Consider the following 20,796-nt stretch of genomic DNA (forward strand, 5'->3'; position numbering starts at 1 on the left):
CGGGGCTACCGCTCCACTCGCCCTGGACCTTCTGGCTGGACAAGTGAGTAGGGGCCGGGGGCGGGGAGAAAAAAGGAAAGGGTGGGGGGGCACCCAAAAATCCATCGGTGGGAAGCATCTCCGCTCTTCACCATGTTCGTGGAACAGATCGGAGAACGGGAAATTAATGTCGGGAAAACGGCCGGTGCGAGGGACCCGCCTATGTCCCGACACGTCCCTTGTAGCGGGGAGCGGTCGCGTTTTCTGGGAGTTAGTTCATGACATCGCTTTGGGAAGCGCTTTCGGTTTTGTATTTCCACGGGCGCACACGGATTCGGGCACCGTCGGTGGCGTTTTAAATTCTAAATTTAGCCACGACGCGGTGCAGCCCCGGGAAAAGAAGGCGACAAGTTGGGACATTGCCGCTGCTGCTGCTGCGGGGGGGGAAGGGGGGTCCTACAGCGCGGGGCTGTCCCGACCGGACCGAGTCCCACCGCGACACGTCGAATTTTCTAGCTCTTTAATAGCCAGGTTTGACTCCTCTGCGTGATCGGCTCTTAAAATCCCAATTTTGAAGGATTAGCTAAAATTTGTTCGTTAACTGCAGCGTTCATCTCGTCGCGTTCCATTTCATGCGCTGGAAGTTTGAGGCTCTGGTGGTCGCGGGGAGGTGCTGCGAAGGGCGCTCACCCCCCGCTGCAGACAGCCAGGAACAGCGAACAGTACCAAAGCCAAAACTGAAACAGAAAGTTTGAAATCAGAGTCTGATACTGGTTTTCTAGTGTGTATTTTCTGACATCTTGTTTTTAATCTTCTGCACCTCCCTTTTCTCAATTTTCTGTTGTACTTCTCTCCCCTGACTCCAGAAGGAAAGTTCTTTCCTTTATAAGTCTTTCTGCCACTGAAACTGTTGACAGCACACAAATATTCTCAGGTCCTGCAAATCAAACCTTATAAATAAACCCACAAACTATTTCTGATTAATCCCTTTGAACTCAAGACGTGGTTAGGGTCGGGTTCAGGATCCGAGTTGTGATTTCTGTTTGTTTTTAAAAAGCACCATTTGGACTGCTCTTTAGGCAAGCTACCGTCCAGATCTGTTTGTTTACACAAACCATGTGAAGATAAACATGCCTGTCTTTTATAATCAACATCGGAAGTTAAAATCCATTTCAAGTTCCTGAGTTGCATCCTGATTTTTTTTTTTCTGTGTCTTAGTTCCACTGTAATTTAGACTCTTAAAATTCAGTTATTCTATTATTTTTTTTTTCCTTGTCCTTCTTTCTGATCCCATATAAGTGCATTCCATTAGGTAGCATTGTTGTTCCTTAACTTGCAAAACCGAGACCGTATGTATAAGGAAAAAAAAAAAAAAGTGGGACCTTATATACACAAAACTGTGTTTTGTTTACCAGCAACAGAGATAGAATAACAGCAGGGAACAAGAGTGACAGCAACCAAGGTGTGCTTCATACACTTAAAAGCCATTTAAGGCATTAGAAAGCACACAAGAGGTGCACCCACGAACTTAAGTTACTGCAGTGTGTGGAGGTTCATGCCTCTCTAGAGTCCCACAGAAGTGGCTGTGACATTTAGTCACCCAGATTTGATGGAGTGATCATTGCTTAGGCTTCTATAGGGTGGACTTTCCAGAGAAGATAACTGTGGGTACTTTTAAAACTCACTTTAGTAACACCTGGTGTGAAATAGTGATGTTTTCTCATGAGATGGTACTGATTTTTGACTACCGCTACATTTTACCCTGCACTTGGACTGAAAAGCAGAAAGAAGTGATGCTTAAGGAAAAACCAGATGTTGAGATGGATATGTAGTTATCTTTTTCGATTCAATTACTGTGAGAGAGGCCCATGACATACATTTTAACATCTCCAAAATGTATCTTTTCATTAAGTCACGCTGTTAAAATAAGTATCCATCAGCTAAGCTGTGCTTTCTCTAGCAGCTAGCAATAGGCTACCAAACGATTCCCCTGGGGTTCATGACCTTGCTTTTCTCGTAGTGGCACTCGATACATCTCCTGCTTTAGAAGAAAAATGCCTTTGTTTTATCTACATCAGCACTTGTTTCTGTGAATGCCTTGGCACAGGCTTAACATCTGGAGGCTGGGATCCCGTGACCAGGTTCTGGTCCATTGCCATTATCTCACACGTGTCATGGGGCATCTGCGTTTCCCGTTAGTGCTAAGCCTTTCTTGGTATGTGTGTCTAAAATAGTAACCATCTGATATCGCTCGCTCGTATCTTACCCAATATACGCTGTAGGAAAGTGAGCATGATGAAAGCATTTGGGAGAATATTATTTACCAGTTTGACAAATAAGATCCCATCTACGATCTTCAAACGCTTGCAGGTCAGCAGTTTCAGAGAAGCTGTCAGGTGTTTTTCTCTTAAGAGACACAAGATTTCCTTTTTAACTGATAAAATGTTTTAAGGTCATGTGCTAAAAGTTTTGAAACCAGGGCTTTAGGTCTGCTGTTTTATTTGTCCGTTCTGCAGGTTTCCAAGTTCATACCTACATGTCTCATTCACAGTACTTTTGGATGCAGTGATGTTATGGCACATGGGGAATTTCAGCAAGTCTTGCAGATGCCTTTGGTGCCACCTTGGGATGCTGATCTGTGCTGGTGGTTCTGCACACTCATGCTTATCTCAGTGAGGCTCTGGACTGGTGCCGGGTCCTGCTTATCATGACCTCTGGCTTGGAAATGAAAGGGTGCCTGTCTGGGTTTTGCTACACTGTGTAGTCTTTCGTTTATTTTTTTTACAACAAAGTGTCGATATCCATCATAGCAAATTAAAATTAGAGACTGCAAAACTGGTGGCTATATTCATGTTGTGTATTACTTTCAACACGGGGATTGCACAAAAGCAGAAGTTAAGCGAAGTGACCATCAAGGGATGGATGTCCTGGGTAACAAGCCACGTTAGGTGCTTCGAATCATCCCTTGGTGGGATTTGGGGTTGTGGGTCTGCGTGCGATCTTTGTGCAAATACACGTAGATGTGATACAAATATCCTACTTTGTAAACCTTGCCAATCGTGACTGTTGGTTACCCTGGGTATTGTACACCTTCTCACGTTTAATGCCACACCAAGTAAGCCTTTCTCTACCAAAAGCACAGAGAGAACGTCCTCGTAGTTGTGTGATCTTTCCAGCCTCCCCATGAGAAGGCTGAGGTTTTGCCAGTGGTAACAGTTTTCGGTCCAATGTGTGCGTGCACACGCAATAACGAAGATGTCGCACATCCTTGTGAAAAAACCTTTCTTGAACATCTAACTGCATCTTAGCTGCCGGCGTTGCGGACAGACCGCTTGCAGCCAACAGGGAGGAAAATACCAGCACTCTTCTTTCCCAATCAGTGCGATCAGAAATTGAGCACAGGTCACACAAAAACCTGGCACCGCAGACTCGTTTCCAGACAAACTTCGTCAAAGGTGCGCTCGCTCCCATGGCAGATCGCGTCGCAGCATCACGGCCTGCCTTGACTTCTCACTTGACTTCTAACAGTGCTTTTTGGGTAATTTTGTTTCTATTGCAAGAATAGTTGAACTCTTTCGTATCGTTGTGACGGGAAGAACACGCTTATAAACATTGTCAGATGTAATGCAATGTTATTAGTCTGTTCCAGGAAAGTGAAAATATTCTTGCATAAACATATTATCCTTCTGCGCTGATTTTTCTCTCTCGGTGTTATACTGATGAGTTCTATATAAATGAAGTTTGGTAGATAAATTCTGATAACGGAACAATTTTCATAATAATTGTGAATCTTCATAAATGAACACATCAGATGTCTGACACTGAGCTTAATAATCTCCCTTCTTCCCTATAGCAAAATCTTATTTATCTAGACTCATCTATTTCATCTATTAAAGCTCATGAGTAGGTGGCTTATAATGAGAAATGATGGTTAATATTATAAGAATGTTCAACCCTGTAAATGCATTTTGACAGGTTTTGATGGCTTGAAATCAGTCTTTGTATTCGGAATGGATTACCAGATTTATTTAGTTGCCACAGCATGTTTTCGAATTTATGCTTTGTAAGTCAATATTTCGCTTATTTATACCAAAAGCAGTTGTGACTAAGTACTTACAGGGGTATTTTCAAAAGTGCTTGGCAGCTTTTAAAGCTCCCGCTAAAGCCGCGATTAGATTCCCACTGGGAAACAAAGGCTGGTGTGAGCACACATGAAAAAACTTCTATTCCTTAATTCTTTGCAGGGAAACAGAAGAGCTACAGTTCAGCAGCAGACATTAACATAAGCACAACCACCTGGAGGTTTATTCATGGGTAAAACAATGGAATTTATCTTTGTATCCTTTGTTCTTTATTCGCGCTGGAATAATGAAGGAGTAGTGAAGCAAGTTGGCGTTAGGATTCAGTTCACGTAGGTTATTCCTGTTTCCACGTTCAACTTTTAACTGATGCCCATGCGGGTTACGGGGAGATGCTGCGCGGTGGGTCTGGCCTGAGCGGGCGACTCAATTATTCCTGATACTGCGCTAAAATTTCTCCCTTAAAGATTCTGAAGATGCAGAAAAGTGGCGTCACGGGGTGCAGAACAGGCAGAGCAGGACAGCTATTGAATGTTTTAGGAGCAGACTCTCTGTGGGGAACCCAACTGTGGGTTTGCAGGTGGTGTGGCAGACAGACCAACTCCTTCCATCCTCGGAAGAACTGTGGGTGCCCGGTTGGTGCTGGGACCCAGCTGGGAGGACCTGTCTCCTCCTGGAGGGATTTGCAGGGCCTGTTGGGTTACTTGGAAATGAATGGCTCACCATGGCAATAATTGGTGGCATATTGGATTAATATTATTGATGGTGGCAGTAAAATTATCCAAAAGGGAGGAATCCCGTAATAGCTTCATTTCAAGGGTCAGTATTTGTGCGGTTCCTGTGTTGCGGTAGCACATGTATCGAAGTTTTCAGCAAAGTACACAACCATCTTACTACCCGCTTATACTGTGTTTGTTCAAAGAGTTACAGAAATAGGAATTTCTACAGATCCCTTCATTGGGAAGTCATCTGCCATTTCTACATACTTAATCTAAACTTACCCTGTGTACTCGGTTAAAAAAAATAAAAATCATAATTTTGTGGGTTTCAAGGCACAAAACCCACTCCATTGTCATCTGTGGTGATCTGCTGAGTTTATGGGTGGCTATCGCGGAATCACTGTGGTTCAAATTTGTCAGCAAACTGTAATTTTGCAGGAAATTCTGAGATTTTTCATTCTGTCTGTGATTAAAATACTCTCTCTGCCTTCTACTCATCCATTAAAACAAATTTGTGCAGGTGTAATTTCTACAGCAAGTGATTCTGAACTTTAAATTGATGCATGTCATAATTTCCTTTTTTTTCTTTTCTTTTTTTTTTTAAATAAAAAAGTTTGGGGGTTCTTGCTTGTACCTATAAATCACTGACATTTTCCAGAGCTGGGCGAAAGGCTGAAATAATGTTGTGTAATCTTGTGGACATGCAGCACTTGCCAGGCAGGTTACTAGAAATAAACAGTCACACACCTTAACTTTTAAAACAGATAATTTGCTGGTTGGTTGGTGTTTTCTGCCAGCTGGTCACATAGTTTCTCCGGAAAATGTTATTTGCAACTGTCAAAATGAACGATTTTATAGCCTCAGAGTGGAATATTGTCTGTCTTTCTCAGCTGCTCTGTTAAATGGCACTGATTTTGCTGAATGGCTACCGTGATTATCTAGATAACCTTTGAAGGCTATCATTAGAGAATAGATTTTAATCTTTTATTTGAGTAGACCTCACTATCGCAGCATCTCAGTGGCGGTACCAATGTGAGCACAGGGAGTGATGATACTGTACGCTGCAGAACAAAGGTAACCCCGTAAGCCTCGGTGCCTGCTAAGTTAGCAAACTGGCAGAAGTCGTGCCCAAGAGAAGTAATTTCTTGGGCAGTGCTCTGAGACACCGCCAGGCGAGGCTATCTCAGGTTTTGCTTGTTTGTCTTCTATAGTATATGAAACGAAGCTTAGTAGAGAGGAGCTACGTCTGTCAGCAACAAGCTCAGAACAAGGGATAGTTTGCAAATCCACTCCTCCTTACTGACAAACGCAGTTAAATCACCTGCTGAATTTTTTGTCTGTTTTAACTTACTCCTTTTTTTTTTTTCTGCTTTCAAAGGCCATCTGACTGACTCTGCTTCTGTCAAATACTGTGAATTTCTCTTTTTGTTCTTTAATGCTGAGTGTAGAGTGTCAAAAAAAAGAAAAAAAGGCCCGTCCTATGATAATTTCTTCCAAACACGTTGATGAAAGTTTTGGCTGTTGTTTTCAAGTTACCAGTTTCCCCAAGGGTGTTTTTATAGTTCATGAGCCACAGGACTAGAACCTGCACCATAGAGACTTCTTGGGTTTTGTTTGTTTTTATATCCGCCAGTTAAAGTGATTTTTGAAATTTTGGCATGTAACACAGTTTTCTCATCAGTTCCACCATTGCAATGTACTCTTACATCTAGTGATTAACAGGCAAATAATAAAGTAGATGTTAGTTTGTTCTATGCTGAAAAAGTTGAGGGATTTCTCTGGTGGTTTTGTATGTATTTTTAAAGTAACTTACTTGGATAGGAGCCTTCAAAAAAACTTTGGAGCTATTGTTGAAGTTTGGAAGATGTGATGCAGTTTCAGTAGTTTTGCATCTTACATTTCTTCCTTTACACAAATATCTAGTTTTTGCTCCAGAGCCTGAATTATACCTGTAATAACTGAGAGCTCCTTTAGTGTTTTCCTGGACATATTTCACACTGATCAGATGTGTCAGGGCAAACAGCCACACTGACGGGAGGGTTGCTGAGATCTGGTTTGCCCTTATCCTTTCTTCAGCAGGTACCTGAGCAACAACTGTGGGGGTTTTTTCCTCTGTTTCCAAATCTGCTCTGTTGCTTCTGTTTCCAGATTTAGTCATTTTACACATTTTTGTTGCCTCTTCTGAGAGGCGACGGGAGGTTGCTTTGCCTTTGATCTTCATTTTGATTCAGAAATCCTACTTCAGCTTCTGAACGGGAAAAAAATGTTTCCAGTTCTAACAAACTGAATGCGCCTTAGCAATTTTGACCTCATTCTCCCCAAATTGCACCTGTGGGGGCGTGTGCTGGGAATTGTAAGACGGGTGTTACGCTGCGCAATTAGTGCGGTGACAGGAGCCGGTGATGTCTGGGGATGGGGGTGCGCTGTTCCCCGTGTTGCACACATCAAAGAGTTGTGATGAAGGTTATAAATGGAATAATGGAATCATTTAGGTTGGAAAAGACCTTTAAGATGATGGGGTGCCTAAAGGGAGCAACTCCGGATGGGAGTTGGGAATAGTGTGAGCTGGAGAAGATAACCAGTGCCTGGTGAACATCAGCGTAACCCTGAGGTCTGGTGATGAAACCAACCCAAGGACCTCCTGGCTTGATGGGAAGTGCCGGTAGTAGACAGGGCTCGAAGAAACAAATGCTGGTGGGTGGAAGAGCTGCCCGAAGTGGCCGCAGTTCCCAGCATGGGTTGGGTTGTACGGCTCTTTGCCCCGAGCTGTGTGCCTCTGCCACCTGGTGGCTTCTGCTCCGGGCGGCGGCGGCTGCTGGGGAAGAATTAGAATTCATTCGATAAACTCTGTGGATGACTTTTTTTTTTTTTTTTTTTTTTTTTTTTTTTCAAAAAAGTGTGAAACGCTGACAGTACGTTATGACGCTCAGAGGGGGTTTGGGGTTGTATTAAATGCAATTAAAGAGAAGTGCGGGGTCGGAGCTTGCTGATAGCCCTCGGCATGGGAACTGCGGGACGTGGTGCGGTGCCTGACACAGAGAGGGTGTGGGGTGGCCGTGAGAAGGAACACTGTTATTCTTGGTTTAAAACTCCTAATTCACCTGTTTAATCAAAATATTTTACCAAGTACCCGGTGAATATTAATTTATTCAAAAGTATAAAAGCACTTGAATCTTTAAATTGTTCGTAATTGGAATGTGAGTTTATTATGCAACTGCGACATGAATATTTCAACTGCACACTCATGTGATTCACTTTCCCCATCCATCTCCCTTCTATCCCCTTGACAAAATCAATATTTTTATTAACCTCTACTTTCTTTTCAAGGTCACTTCCTGGGACGACAGCGGCTGAATGTGCCTCAAATTTGAAGAAGATTTATACAGTACAAACAGTACAGGTGAGGTGTGGAGCGTTGCTATAGGAGTTACCGCATGTTATTAATGTAACTTCACACCTAAAGTTTCACATTTCCTCATGCGATGAGTCACACTTGTGGCTTTGCTTACCTGTGGTATGAGTGTTATTGGTTGTGTGTGGTATTGCTCAGTCATTGTTTGAATTTCATTTGGCTTTCCAGGCTAGGAAAAGAGGAAGCAAGCCCACTCTTCTTAAACTATCCCGGGTTTCCACTTGTGCCTCTGTTGGATTGTTACATTTGATGTACTTTAAATATTTTTCCTGCCTTTTCTCCTTTTTTTTTTTTTTAATACAGAAAATCATTACAGAAAGACCAAAAATTACAGCTTATGGGTTTATTTTTTTCTTCTTTCTCTCCTTGAGCATTAATTTAAAAAAAAAAAAAAATTCTAGCAAAATTACTTGAATTAAAGTACTTTTAAATCATGCAATACTTGCAGCAATGAGAAATTCTGCATGTCTCTGGCATCTGCCAGTGCCGAGCAGTGGGCATCTCTTGCAAGTAAAACTGCATTTCTGTTTTAATACCAGTTAGCATGAAGTGTAGCGAGTTGGCATTTGTCTCACCCAAATGCGAAGCTGACTCTAGTTCATTAAATCTCTGAAATTCTAAGGCGACGCCAAAACCTTCTTGAAGCAGCCCAGCCATAGGGATCTACTGAAGTTTTAAATAGGGTTTCTTGTTAACGTCTGCACAGCTTGTTACATTGTATGAGATGTTTCTTCCCAGCTAATTGGCCTAAGAAATGAATTGGCTTTTGGAGTTTTCTGGAGATGAGGTTATCAGTGGAAATTCTTTGGCATAAAGCACAGAAATGTCCTTCAGACCCTTGGGAGAGGTTCCCTCTCACCTCTCTGTGTCAGCAGAACTTCCCCATCGGTTACACGATGAAGTGACACTCTGAAGGTAAAGTTGACAACAGGAGTGGGTTTGTTTCAAAAATAGTTCCCGCTGAAAAAGGGACAGCTTAAGACCACAGACTGGTGTACAGTATCTGGAATGATCCGTTTTCCCACTCTGATTCTGAATTCATTATTTAAATTATTAGGTTTTATTGGCTGAAACACTTGAGGTTTTTCATCAGGTTAGGGTTTAAAATACAAAAACCTCCTTCAGGTCCTCGGAGAAGACTCATGATCTGGATGAGGTTATCAGAAGCTAGCAGCATCGCCCATGGTGTGTCCAACTGTGCTGTCATATGCATAGTATGACCTTCCTCGGGGAAGCAAACGCAAAATCTTCATTGATTTCATCGCTTTCCTTCCTGGGCAGTGGCTAGTCAGTGAGGAATGCCAGCCTGCACTGCCTGAAGGATGTTTGAAAACCAAAACCTTCCAAACGAAGTTCCTGGGTCAGGACATGAGAGCGCCCAAATCTTTCCACAGTCATCTGCTGGTGTAGCTCTGCTCCTTCTACTTCTGTCAGCAGGTTTAGGGTTTGGACACCCAACCAGGGAAGAGTAGGATGAAAGTTGAAACAGGTGTTTCATACCAGTTTTTTATATATTTAATAGTTTTCCATCTCTTCTTGTGACTGGGTAATGGTAATGGCTGGGAGGTAGAATTGCCAAGGGCCACAAAAGTTTATCACATAATGTTGCAATCTTTGTTTCTTAAGTTGTGCTAATGACTAAGTAGTAGATAATACTTAATGAGTTGAACTAATGCTTAATATTGCATCACTAGATGTTGATGCAACGTAAGCCTTTAAAAAAATCCTTTCTTATTCCTAACTATTGGATAAAGAAGAAAGGGGATTGGGATCTTTTCAGTCATACCTCCGTGTTGCTCACCGCGGCTTTTGGGTGCCTTTTATCCACCCCAAACATCTATGACAGCTTCTGCTTTTACCAGCAGAAATGCTGGGAAGTAATCAGATGGTTCGTGGTAACTCGGATCTTCTCATTTCTCCCCCATTCCTGTATTAATATGTGCATCTCAAGTTCTTTGCGTCTGGGTGTAACATTTCACTGGGATCTAGACAAAGTAGCCGGCTTGCTAGTTAGGTGTTTAGTTCAACAGAATTGTTGTTTGTGGTGTTTTTGTAACTCAAGATAATCAGAATGAAGTTTTAGACTAAAGTGAAGCAAGGTGAATATTTGATATAAGTATATATTTTTAATATGCTAAGAAAGTTTTATGCACTGGTTTGTTTTGACATACTTAGTGTAACTCCGATTTTGATGATTTTTTTTTTCTCTCTATTCCCAAGGACTTTGTTTCTAGTGTAATCCACAGTTGAGCTGTTTCCCTTCTTTCTACCTCCAACTTACACAGAAATGACATCTAAAAAAAAAAAGAAGTGAAATTGCCACAAGTTCTTTTCAGAGCATTTTATTATAATGCAGAAGGCACCGGTTCTCCAGGAGCAGGATATGTAACCACTTAGGAGAAAATGAATGAGGAAGTAAATCTATATTAAACTTACTCTCTTCTGTTAATGCAACTAGTATTTTTTTTCTTTTTAAGGATTTCTGGAGTGTCTACAACAACATTCCTCCTGTGACAAATTTGCCTCTGAGATGTAGTTACCATTTAATGCGGGGAGAAAGACGGCCGCTTTGGTACGTATGTTATCATCAGATGTTTCTGGGAATGGCCAGTGAAAAATCCTGAAGTGGTGACAGGAGGCAGGCGTGGGACAGGAGCATCTTGTTTCTGTTGCCTGCAAATACCTGAACACAAGAGTCCTATGAAAGAAATACCCTAAGGATCTTCTTAAGCTTAAAAGTGTCTTCTACTAAAGAGCCTTTATTAAAAACACGGATTGTAATTTAATTGTCCACCTCTGAACATAAATGTAAGAAAGAAATTAAATTATGAAATAGAAGTTAAGAAAGAAAATATTATTCTGAATTTCAATTCAAGAATACACAGAATATGTTACTTGCATTTGAATTATTATCTTGCAATTTTTTTTCTTTCCACTGAAGTAATAATGATGCAAATGACTGATGGTCCTTAACTGAGCGAAAGTATGCTTCATACGCATATATATACCTTGGATTAAAACTAACTTAAGGCATTATGAAGTGATTCATTGCAGCAAACTCCTACTTGATTGTAGGACAGTAATGGAATAAAGTATAAATCGTGGAGGTTTTCCTTTCAGAAATTGAGTTTTGCATACCTTCTTCCTGGTGCCGTTCAGGCATATGCCAGTTAGAGAGCCTGAGCGCTTCCTGGACAGTTCTGAGCTTTTTGGCATCGTTTGCATAGACTGTGATTGGATTAGCGTTCTTTAATGTGATTGTAGTATGTCTAACTGGGTGGTGGTTTACCACAGGAGATTTCTGTCCTAATCTACTCAACAAGTAAATAATTTTCTCCCGTAAAATGCATCTGAAGGTCTACATTACTTTTCTAAAAGTACTGTGACTGGTCAGGTTAGCTAAACTGGGCTTGAAAAAATGTTGGTGTCTGTATAAATCAACTGGGCCATTGTGTGCCGGTCTCGATATCTTTGTAAGGATCAGTGAGAACATTTGGGGGTTTGTTTTTTTTTTTTATTTTTTTTCTATTTTTAGTTCAGATTTGGTAAGCGACTATTAGAGGTGTGAAACACAAAGACCTCTTCTAAAAATGATACATCTCATTTAAGACTGTCAAAGAAATTTTGTATTTTAGGAAAGGGATTGCAAAAGATTGATCTCATCCGTAACCCACAAACTTTTCAGTAATTACTGCCAAGAAGCTGTTCTCAGATTACAGTTACAGTACACTGTCTAATTGCAGCATTGTTTTTTAGGAAAAAAAACAAATTCTGAAGTAAGAATTGAGGTCTGCAGAGTTTTGAAGATGTCCTCCCAAAGTTTCCCCAGTGTTTGTCTGGATTGGTGGGAGACTGTTGGTCCTGGGGAATCTCTAGAGGTCTCATACTGGGCTTAGACGTTCCGAAGATGAATTTTAGGTTATTCCTTAAACTTTTTCTATTGCAGAGTTTTAACAGGAAACTAGAGCCCTAATTTAAAATCTTATAAAAATAATTGTGACAGAATAAACTTGAAGCTCACAGGTTTGTACGTTGTGCCTTTGTCGTTATGAGGCAGTTTAATGGTTATGTCTGTGCCCTGACCCTGGGCAGCTTCAGCCTTTCTTTTAATAAGGGCAATTAATTTCTAGCTGTCACAAAACTGAAATGAAGTGTTCTCATGTTCTTTTATTAAACTGGATAAAGTTGAGAGTAATGAGCTGCTTCTGTGAAAATATGCCAGAGTTCTTTTAAAAATGAAAGGTTACCACGGTAAAACTGCACTGTGGCTTGTTCCCATGTAGTGTGCAGCCACTTCTAAGATGGTCTGTAGTCAGGAATAATGTAAGTATTTTCCAACACACAAAACTTAGGAAAGGGATTAGGTGTTGAGAGAGAAACTTCATATGAACAATGAAAGAATTCTCTCTGATGTCAGAAGTCATAGCCCGAGTCAAGTACCTGGAGTTAGTAATTGCAGTTCAAATGGGATTTTTCTGGGAAAATTGAACCCCAAGCATAGATTTATCTAGATATGGATATGAATGTTTATTTTACTGATCTATTTTCCATAACCAGGGAAGAGGAAAGCAATGCCAAAGGAGGAATATGGAAAATGAAGGTCCCTAAAGAAAGTACGGTATGTAATATTGACCTTTTACTTAGATATTGTTTAGTAAGGGGGGTGTGTGTGTGTCTTTAAACTCCATCTGATAAAGCTGTTGTAAAGCTTTTTAGTGCTGACATCATCCAACGCAACAAGCAAACACTATTTTAATGTCCATAACTTTTTCTTTTTGGGTAATTCCATACCTCTTGCTTTCAATAACACTCGCCGATGTATTATGAAGCAAATGAGAGCTGCAGTGTTATACTCCATTTCCATTTGGAAACACAGTATTTTATAATCACCTTTGTTCACTAGACTGTTTGCTTACAGGCATGCAGAAAAAAAAAAAAATCTTTTCCCGATAGTATTATATGCTAAATTACAGCCAGAACCACAGTAACGTTCTTCAAAAGCCCCCACACAATCCAGCACAACTTTCAGAGTTTCACTGAAGTGCCAAATATTCCAAAACTCTCTGTCGGACTCAGTAGGACTGTTTCTGCTTGGCATTACGTGTCTGCACCTATGTGTGGCTGTGAGCAGCGCTGTGACTTTCTGTAGCCAAACACGGACCAAGGCATTGTTTCCACCGATAGCTAATCCCGTCTCATGGCTTGCCCTGGAAAGGGGAAGATCTTGCTCATTCTATCCCGATCTCTCTTGCACTGGCGCTCATTGGACTGTTTTGTGAGCCGCTTAATGCATGCTGATGTCCGAAAAGATCTCCTATTTATTTTATTTTTAATTTGAGTGTGTGGCCAGGAGAGTTTTTTGATGGGTGTGGGGCATAAAGGAGAAAAGACAAGTAGGATCACCCCCTTTGGCAACAGTGAGTTGTCACATCACCTTGTGTACATCTTGTCAAACTGTAGTGCTGCTCAGTTTTTTCACTCTTTTTCTTTTTTAAATTCTAAAATACGAAAGATAAAATCCGTTCAGGCATGTCGTCGCTCTAGCCCTGCTGAAACAACTGCCTTTCTCTTTGCGCCCCTAATCAAATGCCTGCAAGGAGCATGCATCTCCTGCGAACTGTCACGGTGAGGAGATTTGACCGCTTCACGTGGTGTTTATGTGTGTGAGTTTGTTCTGGATCGGGCCTCTAAACACGAATAGTGAAGTGTCAGAAAAATGTGACAGCCTTGCAGAAGGCATTAAATGCTGAAAGATGGTACTTGAAATTTCAGCCAGAAGTTAATTGATTTTTGCCTGTGGGCTTTTTCCCCGTATGTGACTTGCAGCTTTCTTCCCCGCTGTCCTGTGGGATCACAAAAGACTGAAATTCTCTTTTTCACCACATAATCCAAAGTGTGAAGGTTGCCAGAAGTGACAAGTGGTTTGGGGAGCCTGCATTACTGGGTGGTGAATTTAGGGACCTCAGAGGCTGAATGATAGCCCCTCTCTGAAATGAAGGTACTTTTTGATCTGTCAAACTATGTACCAAATGTTCCCAGGTCACTTCTGAAAAGTTTAATTGAAGGTGAACTTCAGTCAGCTTTTAGTGCCTCTGTAAATGGCATAAATAATAGCTTTATGCCTGTTTCTCGTTTTTTGGCTTCATTCTTTGTCACACGTGCACACAGCATCTCCTTGGCTGAGATGAACCATCTTGTACAGACCCAACTCAAAAAGGTGATACGCTATAGCAGCTCTCGGTGAGGGTGCGGAGGGAAGAAAATGCTGATTTTTCTAAAGATATCAGTCTTTCAAGTGGTGTGAAAAGCTGACTGACAAAATACTCACACTTCAGTGTTGTTGCATGTGTACAGTGACACTTCTGTATGCCGATTTTTAATATGAAAACTAATACTTTTTAGATCCTCATAAGCCTGATCCTGCAACTGCTTACTACTGGATGAAGTGCTTCCTACCCTTGAGACCATTAGGACAACTCACAGTAGTGAGCACTGCGCCGGGTAATGAGAGCGTGCGTGGTCAGTCCCGTCACCAATATAGGAGCTGTTCCACGGGCAGGCGAAAGGCACCACGTCAGAGGCTGTCACGCTGACGTCTTCAACCTGCCTCGGGAGCACCAGATGGTCCTTCCACAGCACAGCTTTACATGATGCATTGGATTAGATGATAATGAGTGACGGAAATCTTTTGTATTCTAGAAGGTGCCTTAGGAACACTCAGAAACTGCCATTGAAGCAGTTCATTAGTTTGTCATCTTCATGGCTGCTTGCTTTTTGTTTTAACCTGCTGCATTTGATATGTTGGGGGTTTTAATAGTACTAAAACTCAAGCTAACCTCACATAGCAGAAAAGACATTCCTTAAAAGTATCATAGAATGGTTTGGGTTGGAAGGGACCTGTAAAGGCCATCTAGTCCAACCCTGCGGCAACGAGCAGGGACACCTTCCACTAGGTCAGGCTGCTCAGAGCCCCGTCCAACCTGACCTGGAATGTTTCCAGGGATGGGGCATCCACCACCTCTCTGGGCAACCTGGGTTGGTGTGTCACCACCCTCAGCGTAACAAATTTCTTCCTTATGTCTAGTCTAAATCTTCCCTCTTTTAGCTTAAAACCATTACCCCTTGTCCTTTCAAGTAGTATATGAAAAAGTCATTATGGCGATACAGACAAATGTTCATGTTGATGTGTTCTTTCAATAAATAAATAAAATATTCTGTCCCTGTAAACCCACACCTTGGAGCACCATGTTGGTCCAGATGCATTCGAAGTTTTGTATGGGCTTTGGCTTGGGTGATAACTAGTGCCGAAAGCAACCAACAGCGTGATTAGTCTAACAGCCAAAAAAAAGTGGCAGATAGCTTTTCCCTCTGTTTTAATTGTGTAGTGAGCCTTTGAATTTGTTGGAAGATGGACTTATTTCATGGTCAAGGTAAATTAGAAATGACCACAGAATGGTTTAGGTTGGAAGGGACCTTGAAGACCATCCAGTTCCAACTGCCCTGCCCTGGGCAGGGCCACCTCCCCCCAGCCCAGGTTGCTCCAAGCCCCGTCCAACCTGGCCTTGAACACCTCCAGGGATGGGGCAGCCACAGCTTCTCGGGGCAACCTGCCCCAGGGGCTCACCACCCTCAGAGTAAAGAATTTCTTCCCACCATCTAATCTAAACCTACCCTCTTTCAGCTTAAAACTGTTACCCCTTGTTCTGTCGCTACACTCCCTGATAAAGATGATGTTTAAATATAAATCAATTTAATTTGCTGGTAGGGGTTTCAGGCACTTTTCTTAAAATGGTTGGTAATTCTTTCCTGTAGAAACAAATGATCACAAGTGGAGCCTTACAGTCTTTTATCATGGGAAATACTTGGGAGAAATCTACTTTCGTGCTTTACATTAACTAGTGCATTTGAAATGAGTCATGGACACAGATATAGCAAAGGTAAACTTATTGTTAAATATTTAAAATATTTGTTAGAGCAATTCTGTGTAGTAGTATGTATTTGCAGGTTCTAAACTGTTGCTCGAATTTTATTGAAGAAATTAATTATATAACACAGTGTGAACTTACAGTAAATGTTCTTTTTTGTCTAGACAATCTCAGAAAGTGAATGCCCTCAAAACTGAGCTAGGAAACCTAACTTTTAAATTAAAAAATAATAATGCAAATGTAACTTCTTTTTTTTTTCCCCTCGCCTTAGGCTGCAGTTTGGAAAGAGCTACTGTTAGCAACTATCGGAGAGCAGTTTACAGACTGTTGCGCAGCAGGTAACTGTTAAAAATGATTGAGGTTAGCAAGACAAACATCGAGTTTGAATGCAGAACGTGGAAGTGCTGCTAAAAATGGGGTACAGGGCTGAAATCATATTCATCCCCGTTGTCATTAAGAGGAGGACAAGGTATTCTGACTGTCCTAGTGGAAGACTCAAGCTCTGCAGTTTGCATCCCTGGGAAGCCAGCAGGTTTTCTAGTTATGGGATGTCTATCTGTCAGCCACATTTAAATGATTAATAGTAATTCTACAATGCCAGGGTTCTGGAACCCCAAATTACGGTTCCGTACTGGATTGATTGTACCATCACTGTTGGAAGCAACTAAATTAGGTGGATGCCCCTATTAGCCCTCATGGTCTCTTTCGGTTCTCCTAGCGGGGTTAGGAGCTCTCAGGGGGAGCACAACTGCAGACCTGGAGCAGAGGGAAGCCGCGGGGTTTGCCTGTGGTGACATTAAAAGCCCATAGCAGGGCCACAACACCGACCCGGCTCTCCTGGATCCCACGCTAGCACTCTACCCAGGAGCGGTATTTTCATTATTGCTTAAAAATACTGCTTATGTAAAGGTAATCTTTAATGTAATTGAATTTACATAAATATCCTTAACATACTTTGCTGGTTTACTGGAAAATGGGCATTAATCATCCAGAAGCTCACATGTGATTTTGGTCAGAGGTAATAATTTAACGAAGTCGCTTTCAGGATAAATATCTTCTCTAGGCTTGCAAGCTTGCATGTTTCATCTGGAAATGGACTCCGGGAAGGGAGTGTGAACGCTACCTGGCTTTAGACAGACCATCAAATGCGGCTTCTTAGTCATGAAAAGCATGTACGAGTCTGGCTATTTAATCCCTCAAGGTCTGGTTACAGAACTGTTTCTTGCTTCTGGGTGAAGCGAATGATGAACCTGCTGATCCGCTGGCCTAGAGGGAAGGAGTTCTGGGAACTGGTTACTAGTCTTACCTTTTCAGTTTAACATGACATTTCTCCATCACTTCTTTTGACCATATTTACTTCTCTCCTAAGCATGAATACCTGGTTAAACTGGCTGTCGCGGTGACGGTATATACCCCCTTAGGAATGTTCCTTCACTGCTTTATCCTTCCAGAGAAAAGAATTGAGGTTTTTGGGGTTCTCAGAGCAGTTCAGCAAAAACCTTTCAGACAGTTTCTGTTACACCTAGAGCAGACATATCGCAGGAGGCTGCTGCTGGTCTGTTTGCAATGGTGGCTTTGGTTTTGCAACAAAAGTTTTGTTGAATGAGTTTCTCAACGAGACTATTTCTCTCACTGTCTTCCCAGCTTTCAGAATTGGAAGATACGGAACACAAGCCTCAAATCCTTCAGCTGAGAGACACATTTCTAATAGTTGCTTTTCAAAATCCTTAATATGTAATCCGTAATTGAGTTGGTGTCAAGAGGGAAGTGTTCCTGCCCTTTATACCGATAGCGTGGTCTTGGGGTCAGTTTAAGCACATACATGACATTCTGTTGTCTACAGAGGTAGTTTTTCCCCTCGGCCGTATGCTGTTGACACCACCTTTGCATTATTGTCACTGACCCCTTCCTTAGGCTGCACGGTGCTGCAGTGCCGGGGAGGTCACTGCTGGGGGCAGCCACCGCTCCCAGCTGTGGCACAGCCTTACACTGAGCTCTCCATTCTGAGACTTTCACACCAAAAAAGGCTTCTTCAGCAAAGCACGGAGTTACCAAAACTGGCAACAGCAGCAGCCTGACTGGGGCTTTCTTCTTCTCTTTCCTCTTCTCTTTCCTCTTCTCTTTCCTCTTCTCTTTCCTCTTCTCTTTCCTCTTCTCTTTCCTCTTCTCTTTCCTCTTCTCTTTCCCCCTCTCCTTCTTTGTTTTTTCCTGTTGCTCCCTTAACAAAATGAAAGAGAGAGCAAAGTCTGGAAAAGCTGGTGTCTGATCTCCTCCAGGTGCTATTCCTGGGGTTTTTTAGTTGTTTCACCATCACCCACCCATTTTTGCTTATAGACATTAATGTAAGTAAATTCCCTTTAGTAGTTCGTATTGCTGACCTTACTGAAGGGAATCTTGTGATTCTCTTTTAATCAAGGACAAGACTGCTAATAGCAAAGATGAATAATCTTATGGCACTTTATTAAAACCACTATGAGGTAATATTTCCAATAGTTCCTATAAATACAGTGTTTGTTTCTTTCTGGTAACTATTTTGTCTGGTTTGAACATTGGTATTCTCCTCACTGGAGATTGCTTTTTTTCATTTCTTCAGTTTGTTCAGCTTTTGGGCACTGTTTCAAAATACAGAAGTATCAAATTAGACATGTCTCACTTTTAAAGTATTCCTTAATGATCCTTCCTCTTCCGTGCAGATGATGAAGTAATAGGGGTTAGCGTCAGCGTTCGTGACCGTGAAGATGTTGTGCAAGTCTGGAACGGGAATGCCTCTTTAGCAAGTGAAGCTAAAGTTTTAGAAAAAATACATAAACTTCTGCCACACACATCTTTTAAAGCAGTGTTTTATAAACGTAAGTATTTTGTACTGTTAATTTCCACCTTTGTTAGAAAAGGAAGATGCTGGCAGGGTATTTCTATGGGAATATCCTGCTTTGATTCATCATTAACCATTTGGAAATGTAGCATCTCTCATTGCATTCAAATTATTACTTCCAAAGTATAGATGTTTTTTCCCTTCAACATAAAAGTTAGCAACCATTTAAAGTAGAAGATATTTTTAGTTTAATTGTAGAATATATTTGGTCTCATGTTTCAGATGCCTGATTCATAAAACGAGTGAGATAAATCTCTTGAAACTCTCAAGACTACATGCTGTTCAAATTAAGTATGCATTTAGAGGAACCATTTACAATCAGGATTTTAAGGGATCTCTTATTTTAGGCTCCATACAAATGTATTATCAGCATAGCGTATTCCCGAAGATCACTTGTTGGCTCGTTGTGTCTTCCTTGACTGCTCATACATTGCCTTCTCTTTTCATCTTTTCAGCTCCTCAACAAAGTTTACGTGTTCTTTTATTCTTTGTTTTTTTCCTTCTCTCTTCCTTAGCACACAGAGAGCATCATGCTTTTGAAGGCCGACGGGGAAAACACTAAGTGGCAAGCCTATTTGTTGTTATTTGGTGTTTTGAGGTGGTCTGGACAAGGAGAAGGATGGTGGAAGCCCTGCAGTAGCACTACACACAGTGGCCCTTTTGAGTTTCTGACATTTCGAACTGGGAAAATGAGGAAAAACAGTTGCCTTGACTGCTAAATGCACAATTAATTACCTCTTGTTTGGTTGGGGTTTTTTTAATTCTTCATTGATTTTTTTTAAAAAGATATTTTGGCCACTTGTTTTTCTTTTTCAATAGGATTACATTTGTTCCTATTTCATTAAGGTAACAGGCTTGCATTTCTTCCGTACTGTACTTAGTTAAATGCAAACGTGCACAAAGATGATATGCTGCTTCTCCTAGATGTGCTGTACGTAAGGGAGTACTGGCTTGGTCAAATGTGTTTTCAATTTTCATATTGAAACATTCCTATCGTGTTAAGATTTACTCACTGGTTTTGTCCCAAGAGAGAAAGAAATTGCACTGCATTTATTCTAATATTCAGTGTAATCTGGTCTTGCACTGACAACAGCACACATACTGTAAAAGTAAATAGTAAAGCACTCACTAAACGAGTGATTAAAGAGGACACATTTATATGGGGACTAACCCTGTGTGGGATGATGTTAACGAGTGTTTTAATTGCAGTGATTTCAGAAGAGCCGCTGTTCAGACTGGAGTGAGAGATCTGTCAGTAGGAAACCCTGCAAACTCCACACCTCTCTTATTTAAGAGGGGATGGGGTTTTTTAATGTTTTTATATTGTATGCTTTCTTAGGGTATTTTTCTGTACATTCATGATAAAGTCTCATGAATCCTTTCTAATGCATTGGACTAACTGGATCCATCCCTCACGCTTCTGTGAGTGCTTTAGGCCCGTGCCTGCATCCATAAAGGTCAGCATCAGAACTGCTGTTGGCTTCGGTGCAAAGGAAGAGATCCCATCATATGTAGCTTCAAGGCATCATGACTTCCTAAGTGACCTTTTTTTTTAAAAACAAAAAAAAATACAGAAAAGAAATGGATTTTGTGTTGCAGCATGAATATGAATACAAAACGTGTTAATCTTTAATTATTCGTCTATATTAATTATTTGAGGTGTTGGTTTGTTTTAATATACTACCAAAGATTGCTCTAGTTCCTTTTACAAGAAGCTGCAAGGTAGAGACGAACATACACTCCACTGAGCGTGACTTCATTGTTGAGAGGTTTTTGTTTGGCAACTGCTCAAGTTGCGCTGATTCCCACA

At 41.3% G+C, this 20,796-nt stretch overlaps 1 protein-coding gene across 1 annotated transcript; it reads left to right on the top strand.

Moving 5' to 3' along the window:
- Window positions 1-5: 5 nt before the first annotated feature.
- Window positions 6-19,548, top strand: EIF4E3 (eukaryotic translation initiation factor 4E family member 3; the record flags this gene model as incomplete). Its single annotated transcript, XM_009883614.1, has 7 exons — window positions 6-43; window positions 8,105-8,177; window positions 10,667-10,761; window positions 12,747-12,807; window positions 16,386-16,452; window positions 18,808-18,963; window positions 19,502-19,548. Coding segments are annotated over 7 exons (537 nt in total), but the record flags the coding sequence as incomplete, so codon positions are not given.
- Between the last annotated feature and the right edge of the window lie 1,248 nt (window positions 19,549-20,796).

Source organism: Charadrius vociferus, unplaced genomic scaffold (assembly GCF_000708025.1).
Source record: "Charadrius vociferus isolate BGI_N301 unplaced genomic scaffold, ASM70802v2 scaffold324, whole genome shotgun sequence".
NCBI classification, from domain to species: Eukaryota; Metazoa; Chordata; class Aves; order Charadriiformes; family Charadriidae; genus Charadrius; species Charadrius vociferus.